This window comes from Artemia sp. Qi Xiang Cuo, chromosome 3, assembly GCF_049724085.1.
Source record: "Artemia sp. Qi Xiang Cuo chromosome 3, ASM4972408v1, whole genome shotgun sequence".
Taxonomy (NCBI): Eukaryota; Metazoa; Arthropoda; class Branchiopoda; order Anostraca; family Artemiidae; genus Artemia; species Artemia sp. Qi Xiang Cuo.
The window spans coordinates 1,604,244-1,630,749 of record NC_142796.1 but is presented as its reverse complement, the minus strand read 5'-3'; the positions used below and the strand labels follow the sequence as shown (position 1 = coordinate 1,630,749).

Genomic DNA, 26,506 nt, shown 5'->3' with positions numbered 1-26,506 from the left:
AGATCCTTTGAATGCCAATTGAAAAACAAAGCCAATATTATAGTTTTTGACAATAAAAATACAAGTTTTAATTCAAAACAAAATGGCAAAAGACGGAGAAAAGAATTTTTGTAGTTCTAGCCTAAAATACATAAAAACTTTTTTTTTCGGGAAATTCGACTCCCGAAGCAGTTTAAAACAGAAGCAAACTATCATGACAAACGTTTTTTTTTTCTTTAAAGCACAATATGAAATTACTCTGTCTAAGCAAAGTCGAGTCCTATCAGAACACAGCTTAAAATGGTTAGCAGTCACCATTGCAAGACTGACCGAATATAAAAAGAGCAAACCGAATATCTGCTAATATAAAGATCTTTTTTTCACTGGGAGATCCGAAACTCGACTACCGAAGTGAAATTCAATACGGAAACGAACAAGCGTGAAAGATTTTTTATTAAACAGGACAATATGAAATCCAGCTGCTGAAGCAATATTTGACTTCTGTTGGTATACAGCTTGAAACGGTACTGCAGTCATTGTTATGGAGACTTCAAGTTTAAAGAACCTTCATAACTAGAACTTTTCTAAAATAGGGATATTAAGCAATGTCGTTAGAACATTAATAATAACTTTGGATAATATCCCCCTATTTACAGAAATATCCTTCCTCTTTTTTTTCATTCCCTCAGACCTAAACTCGCTCTCTCTGCGAGGAAAAAAAAGTTTGTTCCCAATTTCGAAACATTTGATAATTTTGAATCTAATACTGAAGTGATTGGATAGATTTCGGCTTTGTTTGCCCTTTTTTTCTTTATAAATGTGGTAAAACAATTGATGCATAAAGGTTTTGCTCATTTTTCTTTAAATTAAATAACTATGATATAATAAGGATATTATTAATATATTTTAATTCTCTTAATACACCAATGCATATCAAGGATTTCCGTCACTAACTTGGGGAGAGGGAACTCGGTAATAATGTCTTGCATCCCTAACCACAAATTTTTAACCACCATTAGTTCGAATACTTTCGGCCGATAAAATAAAGAGGATAAAGGGAGTAGTTGACAAGTTTCATTTTCCCAAATACGACTTCTTCGTGTATTATCGTTGGCATAGTTCCACTATTTTACACTATTAAACTATTTACATTACTTTAAACACTACTTTTTCTAGTTTCAATGTCATGATTGGTCTTTAGCTTTGTATGTTACAAAAAAAAAAAAAAAAAAAAAAAAAACTATAATAAAGATTAAGAAGAAAGACAATTGACCAATCAATGATAAATCATTTTTGAAGAAGTGTTTTAGTCTAACTCTAGGCTTATCTATATTCAATGACATTCTACATATTTAAAAGCATAAACACATACAACAAATTTTTTAGAATTTATCCCACCAGACGACAGTAAAAAAACAAAAATGAAATTTAATATTATCCGTCACATTTCTCTGCGGTATGAATTGATAGAACCAATTTTGCATAAAAAAAAAACGCATAGCAACCCCGAAACCACAATGGCCTTCAATAGATAACTGTCTTCACACCAAATTATGTTACGTTCAATTCTTCAACATCCACTATTGAATCGTTTTCCATACATCCAAGTACTTAGTCTGCTACTTTAACACAACGCAAACCTTTTCCGTTTTCAATAGTAACATCATCATTATTGTCAACAATTTTAATATTCAAATCGTCTTTGTCTCGTATTTCTTCAACAGATGGTTGGTCATGGACAACTTCATTGTTCTCGAGAGTAACATCATTGTTTTCATCAATTTTAATATTCAGATTATCTTTATCTTGTATTCCATCAATTATTGATTGTCTATGGAAAGATTTAACACCTTTGGTGATATGGTCAGCAGGATTAGTTTTGTGATACACGTAGATAGGCCGTTGGAAACCGAGGGATTTGTGCTCAGGTACCTGGATGATTTCAAAGTGACTAAAACCAACTTCTTTTTTCAAATAATCAGGAAACATATGCGGCCTCAGTTGAATAGACTCAAAATTACTCGTTATCTTAGGCTGAAAAGAAAAAAAAACTGAAGAAGACACACAAACGTGCATGCACTAACAGAGAGTATAGGACTCCTCTGAAACTAGTCCAAAATGCCCTGTCTCTCTATAAAAAAAAAATAAAAAAATCTAAGATACTACTACTTCTTCTACTAACAATTCGCTGCAGCAACAAACATCCCGAGGCTAACACAGCTGCACACCCTCCTCCTCCATCCCAATCTATTTAAAGTTTCCCTTTTAAATCTCCCAAGAATTTTAAATTTCCCTTAAATCCTTTGTTACGACTTCTTCTCAGCCTATTCGGGAATAGACTAAGTTAATAGCCCATAAATGCACTTCTTTCGTATGTGACCCACTACACACTTTACTGTGCGCGCCCTTTACTCACAAACAGTTCTTTAAAATGGATTAGACGCAATGGAAACATCCTAATTAGCCACTTCTGTACAATTTCGCAAGCGATTTTTGGCAACTTGGCAGTATTTCATTGTTCAATTAGAGCCAACTTAGGCTCTAATGCAGCTCAGTAAGAAAAACATGCCCTCTGAGCTCATTCACCATATTTTGTCCGGGACAGCAAAATGTCGACCAAGAAAATCAATTGGATCCGTAAAACAGACCGATATAAGTGGAGGAGGGGAGGAGTTGGGTGACGGGCCATAGGCTTTTCCTTTGGTGTGGGGGATTAAAATGGTGAAGTTAAATTTTATCACAATATTTTTCAGACTTTCCAAGGGGGAGGGGGTTGTCCTATCAATCTCAGATGGAGAGATCCCTTCTATCCCCCTTCTCTGCGCACAGAAATATGGGCTTATTATATGGAGATTACACGAACTTATGCACAGATCGCGTGTGCTGGGTTTTAATGTGATCCGTTTGTTATTGTCAACAATGCCATCAACAGAGCATGGGCACCCATAAGGGGGGGGGCAGGAGGAGGCTTCAGCTCCCCCCTTCTGAATGACGCGACCTTATATTTGTATTAATTTTAAAAGCTTTTTCCACGAAACAGGTTTTCAAAGAAAAGTAATGAGCTCTATAATGCCAAAAATGGGCAGAAATAAAGTCAAATAATCTTCAAAGCCTAAAACTCCATAAATCACTATCAGTAAATAAATGAAACTAAAAACGAACAGAAATTAGAATAAATAGCCAAGTCAAACTCAAAACGAGCAAAACCCCATGCCTTCTCAAGACCAGAACATAATTTAGGCTTTTCTGAAAAAAAAAATGACCATGGATTGTCAGTTTAACATACACATACTGATATTTATTCCTTAAAGTCTTAAATTTTTTATTTATCTAAGTAAAAGAAAGTGAAAACATTTAAAACCTATTTTGTTTTCAGTAAAGCGGAAATTGCGTCCTGTTCTTTAGAAGGCATTGGGGTTGTCAGCCCTCCTAATGTTAGTTTTCTATTAATATTTTATTTGTTTTCGTTTTTTTTCTATAAGAATGCACAGTTTGGCTTGCTATTTATATGTTGGGAGAAACTTTTTCAACAATTTTTAATCCTGATAAAACCTGCATGCATACAGTTTTTCGTTTATTTGAAACTCCCCCTAAACGCTTCCTAGAAATTTCACCTTATTATTCTTAGCGTCATTAGTTACAGTAACTGTAGTGGTAGTATTGAAAGTATACACATAGTGCCTTCTGGCTAGTTCAAAATCCCCTACAACTTACACTTAAGGTCTAACTTAATAATATAAGTTGTTCTTGAGATATTACTTTGTCACCTTTTCGAAAGTCCACATGCTCATAGTTTGTTTTGATCGAGTTCAACGTCTGCCTAAATATCCTTATATTTGATTACTGAAGACGTTGTTATATGCTCTTTGGACTATTAGTTAAAAAATATGTATCTTGAAATTTTGATTGAATGTGTTTTGGGAAAAGAGGATGTCAGGGAGGGGGGGGGCAATTTTCCCTCCATCATGCTTGACTCTTAAAACGGAACTAGAACTATACATTTCCAATCAAATGAGCCTCTTCTAAAGTTCACAAGACCACCCTTTTATAAAAACATTGCATACCCCCGGGGCATAACTTAGAAACATAATGAAGCTAAGAGAGGAAAGGAAATAATAAATGAAAAATAAAATAAAAAAAAGGGTGAGAAAACGAGGATTTTGTCAGCCAGTGGCAAAACATGAAGATGAAGAACAAGCAAATATTTCGACAAGGACCTTCGCCAAGTCGTCCTCAGTGCTAAACAAAAAAGAAAAACAAAAAAAGAAAAAAACAACAAAAATCTAACCTTTTGGAGTTTACTCGACAAGATGCGAACGGACACTGAATGAAAGACCAAGCCGATGAAAAAATTATTTACCAAAGAGATTGAGCAAGAGTGTTTTGCTTTGCAATACTTTTGGCAAAACATTCTTGCTCAATCTCTTTGGTAAACCCTTTTTTCATCGGCTTGGTCTATCTGAAAGCACAGCCAACCTGTGCTTTCACACACCTTTCCTGTTTACCTTCCCAAGATTTCTCCATGTAGCCATTTTAGAGCTGGGTTGACTGTGGCTGAGCTTAGAGAGTAATGCCACTGACCCCGATTTCAAATCAAATAACCAGCGATCCAAGGACTCAAACCCCTGTCCACACGGACAAAGTATTTCAAATCTAGTGTTTCAAATATATAAGATTTGATAAGTTTAAAGTTATCCATCAAAAACTACAAGGCTTAGAAAAATCGCATATTTTCAAAAAGGGGGAGAAGAGAAATCCCCGAAAAAGGGAATAATCTCGATGAAAATCACACTATCAAATTCAGCATATCAGAATACCGTTTTGTAGAGGTTTCAAGCTCCTATCTACAAAAATACGGATTTTTGTTGTTTTCTTTTCCAGAAAAAAAGTTCACGGATGCATATTTATTTATAGTCTCGGGACTTGTCCATGATTTATAGCTGACTGAAACCCGGATATTTTCTTTTAATTAATGTCAATTTTAGTTACTGGCTAAATTAATCTCCTTGATGCCTTTATTGCCATCAGTCTGATGCAAATACTGAGGGTATTTTGTTTGATTGTCTATCAAAGTAGAATACAAAGTAGAATTAAGCCGAATTGTAGTGATAGGCAATTTGGATTGTATACATTTGTCACGCATGCAAGATAAAAATTATATTAAAAATCATATTCACAAAAATAACTATAAAAATTGTTTGTGCTTTGAACTGTTGTAGAAGGCAAACGAGAATCTGGGGGAAAAGTTGTGGAGGGAGAAGAAGGGGGCAGCTAACTCACCCACCTGATAGCAATTTATGCCGCTGATAGGTAGTCAAAAACTTATGAAAATCAGTTTTGGCGCTCATACATTTCTACACACCTAAGTAAAATGTCACTTTAAAATTTTAATGTTTTAGAAAACATATACCAAAATTTTTATGGAGTTAATATTTTTTTTATTTTGGACAGGTGTTCACTTTTTTTTTCAAAGAAAAGTTTGCTAGTTTATTGTCAAAATTTACTAATTAATCGTCCGTACCTTATTTTGTTTCTACTATGCTGAATTTTGTATAACGTTACCTAAAATTCCATGTACAGCTCAAATCTATTTGGAGCTGCCTATCTTACAGACAGGATTTGCTCCATAAGATTACATAAGGTATCGTTAAGTCTTCAGATATAAACTTAACAACTTATGCTACGTTATGTAATCCTACGCAATATATATTGTACCTAACGTAGGCAGTCCCAAGTAGATCAAGCTCTACATAGAGTTTTATGGTACGTAAGCTTATATCAGGTCATGGAAAAGTCAATGCAGCAGCAACAAAATGAATCATCAATTAAACTTTTAAAAAAAAATAATTTAATGCACTTTTACTAGAAAGCCTCTCACATTTGATCAGAGGTTGAACTTCCATCTCCATTCCACATTTTTAATCAGCTTCCTTACGATGACTTTGATGATGATGGATGATGGAGATGAGAGAGAGAAAGAGAGAGAGAGAGAGAGAGAGAGAGAGAGAGAGAGAGAGAGAGAGAGAGAGAGAGAGAGAGAGAGAGAGAGAGAGAGAGAGAGAGAGAGAGAGAGAGAGAGAGAGAGAGAGAGAGAGAGAGAGAGAGAGAGAGAGAGAGAGAGAGAGAGAGAGAGAGAGAGAGAGAGAGAGAGAGAGAGAGAGAGAGAGAGAGAGAGAGAGAGAGACAGAGAGAGAGAGAGAGAGACAGAGAGAAAGGGACAGATACAAAGAAACAGAGAGAGACACATATAGAGAGAGATAGAAACAGACAAAGAGCGAGAGAGACACAGACAGATATACAGATAGAGAAAGATAGAGAAAAAGAAAAACAGAAAGACACAGAGAGAGAGAGAGAGAGAGAGAGAGAGAGAGAGAGAGAGAGAGAGAGAGAGAGAGAGAGAGAGAGAGAGAGAGAGAGAGAGAGAGAGAGAGAGAGAGAGAGAGAGAGAGAGAGAGAGAGAGAGAGAGAGAGAGAGAGAGAGAGAGAGAGAGAGAGAGAGAGAGAGAGAGAGAGAGAGAGAGAGAGAGAGAGAGAGAGAGAGAGAGAGAGAGAGAGAGAGAGAGAGAGAGAGAGAGAGAGAGAGAGAGAGAGAGAGAGAGAGAGAGAGAGAGAGAGAGAGAGAGAGAGAGAGAGAGAGAGAGAGAGAGAGAGAGAGAGAGAGAGAGAGAGAGAGAGAGAGAGAGAGAGAGAGAGAGAGAGAGAGAGAGAGAGAGAGAGAGAGAGAGAGAGAGAGAGAGAGAGAGAGAGAGAGAGAGAGAGAGAGAGAGAGAGAGAGAGAGAGAGAGAGAGAGAGAGACAGATTTCAATCATGAGCAGAGTTTCTAAGACAACGCGTTCTATAAAACCTTATATGCCCCCAGAGCATAACTGACAACCCTTGCCCTGAGGGCTGTAGAGAGATGCATCCTCAAAGACCTAATTTCCAGAACTTAAAACTACGTTGAATAAGATGGCTATCTCCAAATATTGAATAAATGTGTTTGGGGAAAAGGTGGGCGTGAGAGGGGGGGTAGTTACCCTTCAATCACTTGCGACTATTAAAGAAGGCACTAGCCCTTTGAATTTCCAATCGAATGAGCACTTTTTGAAGTTTCTACGACAACGCCTTCTATATAAACCTTATATATAACTCAACCAGGGCATAACTTACAACACTTGGCCTGAGGGCTGTGGGGGAGTGTTCTCCTCAAAAACATATTTTCTATCCTGGAAATCAGCTACGCTGAACAAAATGGATATCTCCAAATTTTGATTGGATGTGTTTGGGGGAATGATGGGCGTGGGGGGGGGGGGGCTAGTTGCCTTCCAATCACTTTTGACTATTAAAAAGGGCACTGGCCATTCCAATTTCCAATCCAATGAGCCCTTTTCGAAGTTTCTACGACAACTCCTTCGATACGAAGTGCCCTGGTATGAAAAAAAAATAAAAAAATACATTGTGTCAACATCGTTCTTTACTTAGGCAGCGCTATTGCGCTGCCTATGATATTTTTGTTTTTTGATTTCTAATATACAGCATTGGAAGTGCTAATTAGACCAGGTAAGCTCCCCCCTAAAATTCATTTTGTGGGTGCCAATGACAAAGAGCATTGAAGTAAATGCCTGATGATGCATTTCTATTTTCCTATCTGATTTCTGTCCTATAAAAAACTGTATCCAAGGTAGCCTTGGATAACTATGTAGTGGTTGAGGACTTCTGAAGGAAACATTCCAAACAAAAAATTAGTACGGTACCATTAGAATCTTTATTTCATGTTTAGGGACTTTAGGGACCAATTTCTAGTTTAGGGACTACTTGGTATCTTTTAAAGTAGTCCAGTTAGGAAAATGAAAATTTAAGGAATGAATCCAGGGACAAAAATACACTGTAGGAAGGTATCCACAAGCTACTATGTCTATGCTTTTCTGATTTCTATTGCTTAGAAGATTTCATACATGACCTATCCAAATTCTGACAAAAAACATTTAACCTTAATTTTGGGTTTTCAATCTCCTTTTTATTAGCTTTAGTTTTTGAAAATGTTATTTTATTTCAGTAAAATTTTATACCATATCAAGGGTCCTTTCCCAAATTTAAGAAATAACTTTACAGATCTTTAACACCTAATAAATTGGGATTGAACAAAGCTATGGGGTGCAAAACACTTTTCTTGTGTCTCATCTGAGCAGAAAATTCATTTTATAAGGTTTCACTTTTATAACCCAAAGATTGCTAAAGGTCATCAAAGAACAATATGAAATAGAGGTAGGTGTTTCAAAGTATCTTCTCAGGAGATCATTAAGACTCTGGATCCATTCCAGAAAAAGCCTCTATACCTTTAAAACCCTGGTGAGGTTATGGGAATTATGTATAACTAAAAACCTAACATTAAGGCAGACAAAAGCATTTTTCCCAAAATTTAGGTAGCTGGGCCTATAGACATGTCTTCTATGTAATTTTAAGGCCTAAAAATAAGAAATAACCTAAGCCTAGAGATCATAACTCAATAACATTATCTCAGGGTATATTTTGGGCCTCGAATTAATTCTCGAAAGGTTTCAACTTATACTAGGCCTAGTTTACTTAAATGCTTTCCAAGATAGTAAAAAGCCCCTCATCTAGATGATTCGGGCGCACAGTCTAATGATGAAATTAGATTTTGCAATCATTGTCTCTCATAAGAGAGTATCAAATTGGTAAATAGAGTTATTTAATACTAGATAATATGATCATTATAAAATGCTGTTACAAAATGTCATAATGTCATGGGCGGGGTTAATGTAACAATCCTTCTGGACTTGGGGAACTTGTCCTCCACGGAGGAATTTTTCCTAAAGAATGTGATTTTCCATGGAAGGGGAGCCGGATTTCTCAGCACTATCTAAAAAACGATCAGAAATTGAAAAAGAAACAAGTTCTTTACACAGAAAGCAAGGGGCAAAATTAAACTAAAAACCAACAGAAATGATTACTTATGGGGGGTCGCCCTCTCCTCAATACCTCGCTCTATAAGCTAAAGTTTATTTTAGAGCTTTAAAAAGAGCTTATTATCCTAGTTAAACGGCCTTTTTAATTCAAGAGTCATTCTTAAATAATTGAAAAAAAAACTTTAGCCCAAAGAGCGAGGTATTCAGGAGAGGGCGACCGCACTCATAATTTTGTTCGTTTTAAGTTTTAATGTTGCTCCTTACTTTCAGTTGAAAAAATTAGTTTTCATTTATTTACTACATCAAAAGAATTGGCTTTTGAAGCAGATTTCAAATATATAAAATTTGATAAGTTTAAAGTTATCCATCAAAAACAACAAGCCTTAGAAAAATCGCATATTTTCAAAAAGGGGGAGAAGAGAAATCCCCGAAAAAGGGGTCATGGTCATGTGTATGACGGTATCGAACAAATAGTCCTATAAAATCATGAGAGGGCTCATTTGAACGGAAATTAAAAGCTCTAGGGTCATTTTTAAGTAATTAAAAGATTTTGTCACGGTAAAATGGCGTTTTCCGTCATTTTACGGCATCAAACTACGATTTTGCCCCAAAGAGGTTCAAATAACTATCGATTGACAATTCTGAGAGAGCCAATCAATTTAAAAGTATCAAAATACTATATATTGAGCATCCCATTTTCAGGGGAAGTAAGTGCACACGTTTCTAAAAAGTCAAGTAGTCCATCCAAGATCAATGGTTAATATGCACATTTACTTTAGAACTTCATTTAACTAAGTTGATTTAATATACGCTTCTTAAAATTAAACACAATAATGCCTAATTACCCATTAACAATTATATAGGAGGAGCAGTCCGTCATTGTGCAAGGGGAGGGATGCCAGATGCCTCAAAGAGTGCATTTTAATGCCCAAATTGTCTAATTCTCCATGAACCTTGAGATAAATATGGAAAAGACTCTAAGGGAGGGGGTGAAGGTATGATTTAATCTCTAATCTCCCTATATTGAACTAATCCTGAATCCTACGGGGGGCTGAAGGGTTATAACACCCTTCGTATTTCAGAAAAATATTTTTTTGGTAACATACAAGATTGCACTCATATTCTTACCAGTACAAAAATGGAGAGGGGGAGGGGACTCATGAGCATAGTCTGGAAACTTACCAATACTAGGATGTATGTGACACCATAAACTTCGTTTCAGTCGACGCTTAAACGTAAATATCGGGTTTTATATTTATTCTTTTTTATATTAGACAGTAGCTGGCAAAGAACTATAAGTAAGATGCAACTAGCGCTAATAGTGACCAAAACTAAAGAAAAAGAGTTTTGAAAACAATATATACACTTAAGCAATTGTATTTTTTATGGTGATTCCAAATATATAAGATTCATTAAATTTAAAGTCACCCGTGGCATCATAACGCCCATAGCAAAAAATTGTAAGTAAAGGACAACCCTTATCAATAGAAATCTGAAACATAAAACAGTTTCGACTACGAAATATGCAGCAATATAATTTATTATTTATGCTGATTCTAAATATACAAAATGTATTAGTATAAAACTTTACTCCAACTTAAAAACTTAAGGTATTTGCACATGAAAATTTGCATAAATTTGGAAGCCGCAAATAAACCCCACAAAATGGGGTGCCATCTTCATTGAATCTATGCAATGAAATTCAACATATGTGAGAGAACTAAAGGTACTATCTGCAAAATATGAAATTCTTGCTTTTTCTTACAAAGTGTAAGAATATACAGGAATGAATATATATTTTTACAGTCTAATTTGGATACTCATACTTAATTTTGAAAAGCAAATGCGCTAAACGAGCTCTTTTCTCTCAAAGCATTGATATACAAAAATTAAATTTTGACTTAAAGAGAGGAGTTTGAGGGTAGACCTCCAAGCAATTAGAGTAACCCTGGATATACTATGAAAAACGAACAAAAATCAAACTAAATAAAAACAATTTTTCTGAAATAAAAGTAAAGAACGACACTAAAACTTAAAACTAACAGAAATTATTCCAAATATCAGGGGTGCTGCCTCCTCTTCAAACTCTCGCTCTTTTTCTGGGGTAAAGAGTGGGGCTGCCAGTAGAGTAGGACCTAGGAAAGAGTAGTTAGGGTAGTAGCTAGGGTAGAGAAGTTGCTCAGCTGTGTTGGCCACATAGACGAGTTATTAGCAGCATCATTAGTTATTTACAGATAACCGCATAGTTAAAAATTCAAAATTCAAACTAATTCAGCGACTTCAAGCAACAGTTCATACTAAATATACTTCGAAACTTCAAAAATAAGCAAACAAAAATAAAAAAAAAGAAAAAGAAGGGAACTTACATCTAACTTTTTTTTGCTTTTGTAAGATCGCCAGTCTTGAGGCTCCAAATACAATTTCCCTCCGGGTTTTAACTGTTTGAATGCCCGTTTAAAGAGTCGCTTAACTCCTTCATCGCCCCAATTCAGGTGAACCCACTTGGTCACACTCAAACACAATATGGTGTCGTACTGAGGACTCTCTAATGATAGCAGATGATCAGACGCCACGACGTAATTGCTCTGAAATTAATAGACTATTTAGAATAGAATATACTTTTACTAATATAGAAACTCAACAGCTTCTTCAACATAACTAAAGAAAATTTGCTGAATAGCTCAGCCCCCCTCCAAGTTACACAAAATTAATACTTTTGAATATTTTTGGCTTCCTAGAGGGAGAGGAGCGAACCAAGATGAAGACTAACGTCGAGTAAATCACAGCAGTAATTTGTGCTGCTAACTTTTTTTTTAAATATGTTCCTTGTATATTTTTAAATATGTTCTCTGCTTGAAGAGTCAGTTAGATCCTTCATCGCCAAAATACAGGTGGACCCCATAAATCACAACCACAAAAAAAAGTAAATAATACACATGACCAACAAGCATATTCTGTAACTCAAGGTTCACACTCATGCAAGTTTTTTTCAGGCAAAACGGTGCATGGACGCAGAAAAATCGCATAAAATGTTCATACAAGGATGGTTCATTGAGGTTGTTGAGGCGTTAGAACTAGCAAGAGATATTGAAAAAGTATAGGAACAGGCCAAATCATGGTCTAGAAGCCAAGAAAGGACATTCAAAAGACTAGCCTGCATTAGACTAGGCTAGCTATGTCTAATTAATAATATAATTCCTGTTCTCAATTTTCGTTTCCCTCTGATTGTCTCTCAGTTTTAAATCAAATAACGCAAGCATTTTTCAACAGCTCTGTAGAAATATTTTGACACAGCTTTCGGACCGCCATGGCACATGAAGTTGCTGCGAAAAATGGATGAAAAACGGACGCAAACACGTCCGTTTTCCCGTGAGGACGCAGCAGTGTGAACCATGGATAATGCTAAAAAAGGGTGTCAGGTAATAGAAACCATTCATGATGATGGTGGTGTATTTTGGAAGACAGTGATTCCCTGTTTGTTGAAATATCAATTTATTAAAGCAATCAGTTCATGTTTATTAAACAAATTTTATTAAATTATGTTATGTTCAAAACTGATAAGCAATCACAAGACAATTTTGTAGTGTTTCATAAGTCATGTTCAAATTCCTTGAATATGTTTTTTGAAGTTCAAATGTTCTCAATAAGCTTGCTTATTGAGAGCAGGTGGCATCCATGGAAATTTTTTTGAAGGAACTGAAGAAAGACGAAGACAAGCACCAAATTTATCGGTTACTCAAAAATTGCTCAGATTGACATCTGTATTGTATACTTTTTGTCTGTGGTCACAACGCAATGGTCACAGGTTAAACTTGGTAATATGAAAAACAGTAATAAGACAACTTGGTCAGAGATGATACGCAATACAAAATCGCAGTGAGGAGTCTCTACTAATAGCTGGTCATCAGACGCCAACACAAAACTGTCTTAGGCGCCCATCAAATTGTCTTGGCGTCAAAACACCAACACAAAATAAGCCACTTAGAAAATAATACAATTTTACCGATATAAGATATTTGTCGGTCTAGTAAAAATATTTACAGCTATGTCATGTTATGTAATATATATAATTTTAAATATATTATAAAATAATTATATATCAATACATAGTTGTGTATTATCTTTCCTTTTCCTTGTCTTATTGTTTTTTGGTCCTTGCTTAATTCATTCCACTGTGATCTAAATTCCCTAATTCGTTATCGAAACCACTGCATTGCTTTCAAATGGCCTGAATACTGTCAGAGGTCCGTATGATGGATCAACATAATACAGTTGTGAAGGACTTGCGCACCATTGAACTGATTCATGCCTCCTAGGATTAATCTGAAAGACCCCCCTCCTCCTGAAATAAGGTCAAAAATACACTGCTCAATGAGTAACCCCTTGCAAGTGAAAAATCTGGATTCCCTAAAAGGGCAGGCCAGTCTACACCTATTAGGGAATCTCTCTACCCAAGACAGGTGTGATGCCCTCCTCCTCCCAAAAAATAAAACTGGCCAACAAATTCATTTCTTTGTGTTCCTGTATATGTTCTTGGTGCGTATCTTCCATTTCTCCCACTATATTTGACTTTGTTAAACTTAATAAATCGGAATTCACCACCACCGACCCTCCCCCTGTTAGGATTTTTTGCGCGCCATAGAGACGATTCCTACCACCTGCGATTGGTCAAAAGGAACTGTCTTACAGTTAGAAGTTGTCAAAACACTCTTATCTGTGTTTTAACCTTCCCTTCCCTACAGGAAAAAAAACAACTCTATAATCCCCAACGGGCCGGACCTAATATGGAGGATATCTCAGATTGGAATGGCTTTGAAGAGCCACTCCCCCAAAAAACTATAGGAGAGAAGGTCAACAAATAAACCCTTTTCGTGTTTTTGCGAATGATTTAGATGTGTACCCGTATGTACCCATACGATGATTTTTGGCTTACTCAAAATTAATTAATGAAACTAAGCTCAAAATTTACTAATAACGAAGAAGTCACCCACTTTACACCACCTGGTGAACTTCCCAGAGCGCCTCGTACGCTGCACAGTTCCACACTTGTGGCACAGCTTCGCCACGCTTGGCACAGTCCCTACAATGGCTTGCCCAGTTCCGCCGCCCTTGTCCCATTTTTGGCACGCTTGGCACTCGGCCACCTGGTATACTTGATTTCCGAAAATCGATAACCCTCGCTAATCACAGATGAATTCTGACATTTTGTTTCAGCGAAGAAAAGAAAACATATCTACGGCAGCAAAACATATAATATAAATTATAGCTAAAAAATAAAAGCACCTCCAAGCTTACAACTACAATACTTCTCGTGACAAAATCTTTACAGGAAAAAACAAGCCTTTAATTACTTAATAAAAGGATTGCCAAAAAGTAAAAAAATGTGAAAAGAAAGTGAATGACCGAATTACTATGCAATACTAATTTAAGAGGCGATATTTGGCAAACGCAAGCGCATTGCATACTATCTCTGAAAATTTATGAACCATATCAAGAAAGAAAAAAACTTGAGAAACAAGTCGTCCAGCTTTGTGTTTGTTTTTAAGGCATGAATGTTTGCCAACTATTTTGGACAACAATAAACAAATAAATTGTTCAAACAAGAATAAAGAACAATTACGAAATCAAAACAAGCAGAAATTAGCTTATCGAAGATACAGAAAATTGAAAACAAGACAAATTAAATTGAAAAAAAGAAGGGGGACACCAATTCCCTAATTTCCGCTTTTCCACTGAAGTGTGATTACATGTTTTAGAATATTTAACGGATTTTCAAAAATAAATGTAACTATTTTTTCAAACCTATTGATTTTCGAAATGTGGGAATAAAACTATAACGTTAGCTGTACAAGTCTCTAACATCAACCGAAAGTAAGTCCAATTCTCATTTTAAGTATTCAGCTTTCGGGCACTCTATCTAGTGTCAAAAGAAAAGCAGGTCGTTCCCAAATGGGGCGGGATGAGGCAAGGCCGTACCCAGGATTTTTTTGGAGGGGGTTTCACTCAAAGATTTTTTTCGGGGGGGGGGGGGGTTGCACAAAAAAAAAACTAAAAAGAAAGCATACAAAATTTGTTTATTTGTTATGGGGGTTAAAACAACCATACCCCCCCCACCTCTGGTTAAGGCCTTGGGATGAGGTCATAAGGATGGATTTAAAGCGACTTGAAATTTCATACAAAGGAGGTAAAGAGTGAAGGTTTGAATAGATTAGGATGAAGGAGGAGCGTGCGTAGCTATGTTGGCCTCAGGCAGCTTGGTGATGCAGTGGGGTGCTAGCAATAGTAGTAGTAGCAGTAGTAACGCGGGCAGATGGAACGCAGGCAGCTTTGTTGACCACAAGCAGCTCGGTGCAGCAGAGAGTTATACGCAGATGTAGAAACAGAGGCACTGAATTGATTCCTTGTTTCTGAGTAGGAAAGTTGAGCCAATACAAATTTATAGAATGATATCGATTAAATCTACCTAAGGACAATTACACAAGGGAAGTACTTCTCCGTGGAAGAGCGAATATTTACAAGCGCCAAATTTTTTAGCATATAGGAAAAATTAACAGATTTTGTGGTAAAAAGAAGTCGTTTATTTTCAAACTTCCACCCCTCTCAGAAAACTGTTTTAGTTTACTTCCCCCCTGTGAAAAACTCAAGTGGGAATCCTTGAATCTACCTGCTCATTTGATGTTTTGCACTTGAGTTTATAAATACCATTCTGAACTTTAAAGGTTTGAGATCCGGCGCAACGCAGACCAAAAGTTTTGTTCTATTAATAAAACGAAAAATTTTGTTTTATTTTCTATTTGTTTCTCCTTTCTAACTCGCAGAAATCCAAGAAAACAAGACTATGGAGTTAACGACTTATGATTTGATAGTACCATGTTCCATGATTACCATTACCATGATTTGATAGCCGTTTACCATGTTCTGATTTTGACTTTTCGTTACCACAGAAAAAGAGGATAAATTTTTTACCTTGTTCGTAGCTTCAGTAGGTGTATATATAATAATTATAATAAAAAATTAATAATCCTGGAGGGAAGCAACTCATTTTGCAATAAATAGCCAAAAATACTGAACTCGCAAAAACCCCAAAAAAGTAGAATTAAGCCAAATTGTAGCGATAGGCAATTTGAATTGTATAGGCTACATTTGTAACGTATACAAGATAAAAAATTATATTAAAAATCTTAATCACAAAAATAACTATAAAAATTGTTAATGCTTTGAACTGTTGTAGATGGCAAACGAGAATCTGAGGGAGAAGTTGTGGAGGGAGAAGCAGGGGGCAGCTAACTCACCCACCTGATAGCAATTTATGCAGCTGATAGGTAGTCAAAAATTTATGAAATCAGTTTTGGCGCTCATACATTTCTTCACACCTAAGTAAAATGTAACTTTAAAATTTTAATGTTTTAGAAAACATATACCAAAATTATTATGGAGTTAATGTTTTTTATTTTGGACAGGTGTTCACTTTTTTTTCAAAGAAAAGTTTGCTAATTTATTGTCAAAACTTACTAATTAATCGTCCATAGGCCTTATTTTGTTTCTACTATGCTGAATTTTGCATAGCGTTACATAAAATTCCAAGTACACCTCAAATCTACTTAGAGCTGCCTATCTTACAGACAAGATTTGTTCCATAAGATTACACAAGGTATCATTAAGTCTTCAGATATAACTTAACAACTTATGTTACGTTATGTAATCTTACGCAATATATATTGTCCCTAACGTAGGCAGCCCCAAGTATCTCGAGCTTTACATAGAATTTTATGGTACGTAAGCTTATATCAGGTTATGGAAACGTCAATACAGCAGCAACAAAATGGATCATCAATTAAATTTAAAAAAAAATAATTTAATGCACTTTCACTAGAAAGCCTCTCACATTTGATCAGAGGTTGAACTTCCATCTCCATTCCACATTTTTAATCAGTTTACTTACGATGGCTTTGATGATGATGATGATGATGAAGATGAGAGAAAGAAAGAGAGAGAGAGAGAGAGAGAGGGAGGGAGAACAGCAAAGACTTACAGATGCGAATGTAATGTTATAGGGAAATACTTTGTCAGTCTCAATTTTTTCCTTCCTTCTTGTACGGCCATAAAGATTTTCAATCTTTTTGAAATTCAAATGTTTTGCATAATACTTGGCATTTTTCCGAGCAATCCCAATCAACTCCTGGTCAATATCAATGCCTGTCACCTGCCTTGGGCGAAAGTCCCGTGCAATACACCATGTAACATGTCCAATATTGCAACCAATATCTAAAACTGTTTTGTTTTCGAAGTCTTCCGTTTTGAAGACTTTAAGTCGAGGATCCTGCTCTTGATTCGGATTCCGATAACCATAATATCGATTATAGTTTCCATATAAGAAAACTTTTTTCTTCTGTCTAATAGTGGTACTAGCACTTGTAACACTTAGTTGTGGGACGACAGGGCTTACGATTTCATCTCGAGCGGTTCCGGCTTGGTGGAATTCATTCTCTCCTTCCTTCTGCTCCTCACTGGGTAACAATTTAACACTGTTCAGGGGAACTTTCTTTGTGGAATCAAAGACAGCCTAAAAACAAAGACAAAAAACTGAACTTGCAAGTCAAAATACATCCATATTTCTAAAATCTCGAAAAGTCAACATATAACAACGGAATTTACAATTATTCTCACTTTCAGTTTATCATGCACAATTCAAGATACGGTAATGGTGATAACGTTTGCAAAACTTTGCTTGTGCTTCAAAGATTTTAAATAAGCAACCGTTTGTTGTTTTTGTACGTAAAATACTGTGGATTTTGTTAAATATTTATATATTTCTGTTTTTTCTTTTTTTTAAATAAATTCAATTAGAAATTTAATTAATCGATTCGTCAGTCCCCTTTTCTCCTATTTTATATAGTTCTTAATATATCGAATGTTTCTAGAAATCGAACCGACGCTTCTCTTCAAAGGAAGCGTCCAATGATTTGTCCCCAACAACCCATTGAATTCCCGACCGAAGGCATCGAATCAGGATATCAGTACCGGCACAACGCAGACCATTGGTCAGCATACGAAAAAGTTTTGTTTCATTTTCTATTTGTTTCTCCTTTCTCACTCTTAGAAATGTTGGGAATTAGAACCTTTGATACGCATATTTTTCCGTATAATATCCGGAACAAACCAGAGGCGTCAATTAGGGAAGGAAGAGGAAAGGGAGGCAGAGGTAGCATAGAGGAGCTGTTGTTCCCCCAGATTTTGAAAAAAATGCCTCATTTTGGTAGGCTATTTTTACGGAAAAAAAAATTGTCCCCCTGGATTAAGACAAATACATTTTAATCCTCTCCTCTACATTTTCATGACTTGACACCGCGGGAGCCAACGCGAAATACATTTCTCATTTTGTCCATTTCTGTGATTTATGCTTCTTAACATAATGTTGTTTGAATTGCTGCAGCCAGTTTTAGCTTCCATGAGTCAAAGACTAGTTTCAGATATTTGGCACAAGCACAGGTGAGGGCTCAACCACTTTCAAACACTGGACCGAAAATACCCAAAACAACTTGAGTGACATTTACAACTTACTGAAAGATAAGCCGACTGCTTCAAAAACTGTTAACTGGACTTATAGAAGTTTAGAAGTATACAAGTATAGTATAGAAGTTGTTTGGCTTTAAATTTTCCACACTTTTGAATGAAATAGAATTTAAAAGAATAGAGGCGAACATTCATGACGTTTTGAAATAGTAAAAATAAATTGATTGTCACAACTACATCTGTTTTAAGGAATTATTTTTTCTACTGGTAACTTGATTAGCGCTTTTCCCTTCGTTTGTTTGACTTAATAACTCCTTTCAATTAGTTTCAGCTGTTACATCTTTACAAGTAGGACAAAAATTTCAAAACGGCCTGCACTAACATAAAAAAGGGTTGAGTATTTATGGAAAGCAGAAAGAAACACAATAAAGCAAATATTCTCTTACATTTAAGTTGTCTAACGGGATTTATGAAATATAAAAGACGAAGAAGTAATAATTTTAAGCATTGCAAAACTCAAGTATTACGACAATAAAAACTTATTTCTTAACCCCATATTACAGCAAGGGAAGCAAACTAATCTACGAGGGAAAATAAAATAATTATTTTATACATTTCTCAGTTTGTCCCACCCCCCGAAATTTTGTCCAACTTGTAAAGACAATCAAACCCCCTAACCCCCTTCTGGATTCGGCCTTGAAGCTACCCTAGTTATAATTTGAAACTCACCGCAGTTAAGGCTGGTAATGTAGCGGCACCATCCGAGTGACTTCGAAGTCGTCCATATGATGCAGTTACTTCCTCTTCTTGTTCAAGCAAGGGGTTCAAGTTCAAAGGATCATGTACATTAGCAGGTATGTAAACTTCAACTTCTTTGTGGTGGGCAGGAGTAGCAAATGGGCTTGAATCTGGAGTTACCTGAGCACTTAGTCTAAAAAACGAAATTTGTTTTCTTCTTTTCTGCTCATGCAATGCTGCTGCAAGTTGCCAGAAGTTTTATGTAACATTAATGAAGACCCTTCTTTTTCTTTAAGAACCTAAGTGATGATTTTCTAAAAATAGTTCGCGACATTTTTTTGATAGTTAAGGAATATATTCAGTTAAGCTACTTAGGTGTTTCAAATCTCCTAGTTGATTATTGAAACATAGCAAAACTAAGGTTTAGAAGCAATAGAAATCAATCAATTACTGACACTCTGTATGGAGTAGGGTAGAATACACAAAACAAATTTTAGATGCCATCTATTTTTTGTTATTTCTCTCACCTTATGAATGATACACGATATTTTGACAACATGGGTATTTCCCTTCTATTAGACCCCCTCCCCCTCAAAATTTCGGGCCGTAATCGGACCTAAAATAACCCACAACGTAGAAATTATTTTTCACTTTTGACCACAACGCGTTAATGTAGACGCCCCGAGCGCATAAATTTTGATGATATGCACCTAAACTTTTTAGTTTTCAGATTTAAAACTTGGAAACTATTACAAATTAATGGAGATTGTACGCTGTCTTGCTGTCATTTGCTAGTCATCGTGTAGTGGCGACTCAATGGCAGCTCATCACTGGTAGTCATGCCGTGGCGACAAGCGGTGGCTCGTTGCGCAGTGGCGACACAACAGCTGGCTGGAAGATTTTAAAAACCTTACTTAAAGCATAATCTGTGCTTCCAGTAGGTGAAAAAAAAACACGCAAACTTAAGAAACATGTCAAGAAGACACAATACCTTGGGAAATGCTTCAGTTGATCCATATGAAATAAAGGTATTTATTTTCATCATTATTTACTGTAAAAATAAGTAATCTTTATCAAAAATAATAGACAAATCTTTGGAATAATCTCCACTAAGTGTTCGCATAATTAACGAAGGAGTCATATTAAAAAAAACAAAAAAACTAAATTCTTCGGTAAACTATTTTAAGTGGTAGCTCTGACCTTAAAGTCTTACAGAAGGCATTTTGGGTCTAATCCCAGTGAAGTACTACTTGATGCCGCATTTGTCTTTATTTTGTGTTGTGTTGATGTTTATTTGTGTTGATGTTGATGCCGTTGATGTTGATGTTGATTGTGTTGATGTTTTGTGTTGATGCCGCATTAGTAAAGTACTACTTGATGCCGCATTTGTGTTTATATATCTTAAACTTATCATTTTATATTCAAATGTAAAAATGTGACAAACAAACTTAAAATATTATTTCAAGTTTTTAATAAACTTTTAGTTCCCAATAGTTCACACTGATAATTCTAGCACGCGTAAATCCATATATATCGTAAGTAGTGATCATACTGTGTACACGTGAAGGAGCTGCTAGTGACCTAGCAGAAAGTTCTGGCAAAATATTTAAGGCAACAGTGATCAAAATCTTCAACTAAGTATTAGAAAAAAAATTCCCTACAGTTTTCCCAAGCCAATTTAGAAACCCAACAATGAGAGCCAAATATACAGGACTGCCATAAATCCGGAAATATTTTACATTATAGTTGAAAAAAAAAAAAACTAAAAAAGTGATGTATTCAGTTTTTGGATCACTTTTGGTAGCATGTAAAAAAAAAGCTCTAATGCATAAAAAAAATTTTATATTCATTTTTGTTACGTTTTTTCGATTCGGACAAACATTGGGAGGGGGGAGGGTATGTTTATCAGATTTGAATACGTAATTTTATTCGACTATGAAAAGACTGCAAGTTTACTTTGTAGAAGAATATAATCTTTATGAAACCAAAATGTCCTTCATATGTAAGATGATATTTCACACATTAGCAAGGTTAACTGTTTAATTATTTCTAGATTGCAGGCTAGCTAAAAAAAATATTCCAAGGCCGGGGGGTGGGGGCTTTGCTTGATTAATACTACCGGTTTGTTCCTCGAAATATTATTTTTTTTTGTCCCCTAAGGGAAGAAAGTGATCATACCCCCCCCCCCTCGCGAATACCGTTTTCAAAAAGCACTGTTTTGGTTACCAAACTAGTAGAAGATTAATTGTCAGGAGACAAAACAATTTTTTGGCTCGCCTAAAAAATAACCAGTTAGTACTCTGGCGTTTGTAGTTGCTAAGAACACTATATTTCAGGCAGAACCCCCTCCAGGGGGGGGGCGAAAAAAGTATTTGCCAGAACAGCACAATTTTTTTTTTGCGGTTTTGTAAATTTTTGGTCTTTTCAGGGGAAGGACAGCTATTACCCCTGGCCATTCCTCTAGGTCTCTTTTTGGTTCAGAACTGTTATATTGATTTGGAACACTTAGTAGATAACTTCTCCGGTGACGAAAGAACTTTTCACCTCCCTGCAAAAGTAACACGTCATTTCAACATATTTCCAACCTTAGTTGGATACTTTGCGACTGGTTTTTTTCATTGGTCATATGTTATTTCAGAACACCTTAGATTTTTAGATATAATACGTACGATTTGGATACCATCCAAAGTATTAGTTTCCTTTTCGACTTAAGTAAAACGTGCGATTGGATATACCTTTATCCAACTAGTTTCCAGTTAGTCAATAGGAGACGAATACAAGGTTTAGTTCATCCCCCAGAAGAGAGTTGTCATTTCCTTTAACGAAAGGATTTGTGGTACTTACGTGTTATCCCGACCACACTCAAGAAGTTTGATCTGTTTAAAATCGGTTCTTCTGTGTGCACTGTCAGATAATCAGCTTAGCCTGGCGAAGATAAACAACTATGCAGGTATATTTTAATTAAACATTTAATATACAGAGATGGTTAGGTTATATATTTATTATAATACGTTCTGGGCGGCCTGCTTTCCATAATTCTGTGTTGTAGTTTCCATAATTTTGTCACTAAAGTATTAGATTTTCATCAGATTTTGGTATATTTCATTAGGATTAATCTAACTCCACTTGTTGAGTGTGGTCGGGATAACACGTAAGTATTGAGTTTGGTATATCCCTTATGCAGGGCCGTATCGAGGATCTTTGTTGGGGGGGGGGGAGGGGGGTTACACAACAAACGTTTAGAAACGCATCAAATATTTATTTATATGCATTTTGTTACGTTTTTACGAGTCAGACAAACATTTCGGGAGGGGAGGGGGGACAAACCAACCCACCTGGATACAACCTTACCTTTATAGTATATCCTTTCTTTCAGTAAGTTTCAAAGTAGGGCAAATTTCACCATTGTCATTAGTTCAAACGACCATTTTGGTAGTGGACAAATGTGGCCTAAACACAAGCTTCTTTCATACTTACAACCAGAAAATGACCACTCTAGATTCTTTTTTAACACCCCCCCCCCCTTATATCTTGAAAAATACTTTTTTGGGGTATTTTCGATGGAAAACACGTTTTTTTTTTCGTTGATAAAACAAAACAAAAAAACAATTGCCCCTCACCCAAGAATTTAAAACACACTGTACGCCACCCCCTTCCCTACATTTTCATGAATTAAATCAGGGCGAGAATGCCCTGATTTTCTCCCCCCTTGGGGTTGTACCTGTGTGCAACTTAGGTAATATCAACAATCATTAAGAGAAAGCACCACTCTTATTTTAAATTTGTAAACTGATGGAACTACGAACATGGACTGAGAACTACCAACATGAACATGTTACTTTGGTCATACTTTGGTAAGACTCGGGAGTCTTACCATCTTTGGTCATATCTGTTTTCCCCGTGTTCGTAGTTGTCGAAGTTGTTTTTTTTTAATTAGAGGCGAATTTCCACTAATGTTGTATATTATTATTTCAATTTTATTTTATGGTTAAAATTAATATTTTACTGATGCTACATACGGAAAAAATCTTCCAGGCTCTTAATGTATATTATCTGCGCAACAAGCAAAAACTTTCTGCATTGTGATAATAATAATAAATAAATATACATATAATCTATCCTAAAAATTAGTCAGCTAAAGTCTTTGGTTTCCTTCACATGAGAAACAGAAAAGGTACATAAAGGGAAAATATCATGGCAGAATCACTACCTTGGCTTACTAAAAGCTGTTGCTCAGCAGTGTCGCCAACGTAGAGTGAACCAAATGTCAGTGACGTTAGTCGTCTCCAGAAGGGTTAGTCCTGGGCATGAGTTATAGCTTCATTAGAACTCACGCTTTGGATACTATGTCAACTTTGGATGACTTCTGCCCATCATTTGCGTGTCTTCTTCAGGGCGTTTCTAGCCATTTGCGGTTGGGTCAAAATACTACTACTACTACTACTAACAACTCATCGCAGCACCAAGCCGCCTGACGCCAACACAGCTATGCACGATCCCCCTCCACCCCAATCGATTCCCAGGCTCCCTTTTTACAGCCACCAACGAAGTTCCCATTTCATTTAAATCTTTCTTTATGAAATCCTCCCATCCCAGATAGGGATAACATGCTTTCCGTTTAGCCCTAGATGGTTGGCCGAAAAGAACAATATTAGGCAATCTGTCATCCTTAATCCACACAACGTGCCCTAACCACCTCAACCATTCTTTCATTATAGACCTAGAAAGCGGTATTGAACCACATTTTTCGTATAGTCTACTGTTTGAAATACGGTCAGTCAGCCGGGTACCCAGAACAATCCTTAAGCAATTTCTCTGGAGAACATCTAGCAAATCTTCATCCGCTTTTCGGAGCGTCCATGCTTCAGAGCCATATTTGACCACTGTCATCACTGTAGCTTCTAATATTCTAATCTTAGTTTGCAGACTTATCTTCCTATTCTTCCAGACTTTTTTTAACTGTGAAAAAACACCCTGAGCCTTGGCTATTCTATTTTTAACATCTTCACTGCTCCCACCATCTTTACTAATAATACTACCAAGATAAGTGAAGCTGCCCACCTGATCAATCTTTTCATTACCCAACGTCACCTTTTAAATAAAAAATAAAAAAACTAGTAATATGGGTGCTTAAGCAGCGAGGCGAGGTAGATGATCATACCAATGCAGCAAAGAAAACTCGAGCTGCTCACATGAGGATTATAATTAAAAAAAAAAAAAAACTGGAGAAACTTTGACTTCTATATGTCGTAGTCTAAGCATGTTAACCTGAGAGCTTATGGAAGATGAACACTATGGAAGAGGACACCTAGACCTATATCATTTTTTTGGTTGCCTGGTGATAATTTTTTTAAATGAATCAATACATCCTAAATAGTTTATTACGGGTTCAATTTGATTCCATGCTAGGCATGGTTTCAAGGCATCTATCTCCTACCTGTATACCCTAGCTCTGCAGCAAGCACTTTCATAGAGTTGAACATTACAAGATATCTCCTTTTTACTGAAAAAAATTTCTTGGCAACGGTCCAAAATTAAGTCTCAATAGCATATCAGCTAGCCCTATCCCAAATAGCTTACCCTTTAAAAAATATGCATTTATTAATTCAAAAAAATTATAAACTCCATTATAAATTGTAGCTGAAGAAGTTTCAAACCTGGTAGCCTACCTACCCCTAGATTTAGCTCTATGTTGAAAAAACAGTATGTTGCAGGTATCCATAAAGCTATGGGTTTTATATTTTAATTTATATCAGTAGAGACATCACGTTTTTAGTGTGATATTTCTTTTCTACTTCTTCTCAGCTTATATTTTACTTATATCTTAGACATACCAAGTCCTCCAGGTAAGAGAGATTGAACACGAGGCCAACTCTTCAGTACCAGCGTCAAAATATATGACAAGTCGGCTCAGGAGTAGAACCAAAGGAAGACAAAAAGATTTTCTGAGTAAGCTACCTTCCAGCTCTTGTAGGTAGAGGCGCCAATTCATAAAACATATGGAAGGAGACTAACATTTTTTGCTTAATGAAAATATAAAAAAAAAAACATTTTTCACAAACTAGAGGTATTATTATCTACCCCCACCTCTCAAATAGGCACCCTTGCTTGTAGGTTACAAGTAGAATCATCTGGCTCAAAAATAGAGTACATTAATAGAGAGTACAAAATAGTACAAAATAGAGTACAAAAATAGAGAGCATAAAAAGCAAATGTCTTTAAATTTTAATATTGAATTTGCAGCTACAATGTTCAAGCTAGAAACTTTAAATTTCCATAAAAGTAATTTTGGAGCCCTAATACTAAAAATGAACTCTAAAAATTTAAATAAAAACATTCTGGAAAAATTACCTTCCATCTTCCAGTCCTTGCAGGTTCAGTGGGTCAAAAACATTCCCTCCAAGCAAAAACTTTGTAGGCAACATATAACCATCACTTTTTTTCCGTTTTACAGCATAAACTTCAGAGGTACTAACGCATCGTTTTCTTCTTCCATGGAAATGTTTTACTGCCCTCCCTTTAACTTGTTGATCTGGTATGTGGAACTTAATCTTAGTATCCTTGGCAATTTTTGAGTAAGATGGCTGGGATGGTTCTTTTACAGATGATTGAAATTTACAATGATTTGCGACAGAACTCTTTGGCGATGCTCCAAAATATGATGGAGAAGAGTCAATACTTGCAGACGCCATGATATTACATAATTCTAAAAAAATAACTTTTTTTTATTACCAACAAAGAAATATTGTATCTAATGCTGTGAAGTATTGTCCTCTTTTGTTTTCCCATATCCTCTTGCTCTTCTGTCTTCTTTGAGTAATTAAAACTTACACCAATAACTTTCAGTCTAACTGTGTGCACTATATTTGTTTGTCTCCCCTCCCCTGGATTTTACTATTTTCGGGGAGATCTTCAATGAAAATTGCTTTTTTAGGATATTTTTACTGAAAAAAAGCAGACTTCCTCACTTAATTTTCGTGAATTATCGCCATTGTGTACTGTAGTTCAGTTTGTTATCACTGTTGCAAAGTATTAATTTTTTGGTTAAGTTTATCTTTTTTTACTGCTTACAGCTATTAAGATAACAAATAAAATCAAAATCAAATTCTATTTCAGACAGATTCACTAAATTTGAAAATAAAAATAAAATACTTCTTCTCAAAAGAGATTCTAAGAGTAATAGTTTTCCTTCGAAAATGAAAGAGAAAGAAAAAAAGAGGGTGAGTGAGTAAGAGAGAAAGAAAGAAAGAGATAGAGTGGTGGGAGAGAGGAGTAGAGAGAGAGGGGAAGGGAGAAAGAGGAACAACAAAAAAGAGGGTGAGTGAGTCACAGTGATAGAGGGAGAGAGGAAGGGAAATATAGAGAGGGA

General features: G+C 35.9%; 1 protein-coding gene across 1 annotated transcript; it reads right to left on the bottom strand.

The window, feature by feature from the left end:
• Positions 1-1,159: 1,159 nt before the first annotated feature.
• LOC148953641 (putative RNA methyltransferase Y17G7B.18) lies at positions 1,160-25,837 on the bottom strand. The gene is made up of 5 exons (XM_089087287.1): positions 25,489-25,837; positions 19,129-19,330; positions 16,919-17,449; positions 11,253-11,471; positions 1,160-2,013 (listed from the first exon to the last, which is right to left on the bottom strand). The coding sequence occupies exons 1-5, from the start codon at positions 25,827-25,829 to the stop codon at positions 1,591-1,593; spliced, it is 1,716 nt and encodes a 571-aa protein (XP_088943413.1). The 5' UTR covers positions 25,830-25,837; the 3' UTR covers positions 1,160-1,590.
• Between the last annotated feature and the right edge of the window lie 669 nt (positions 25,838-26,506).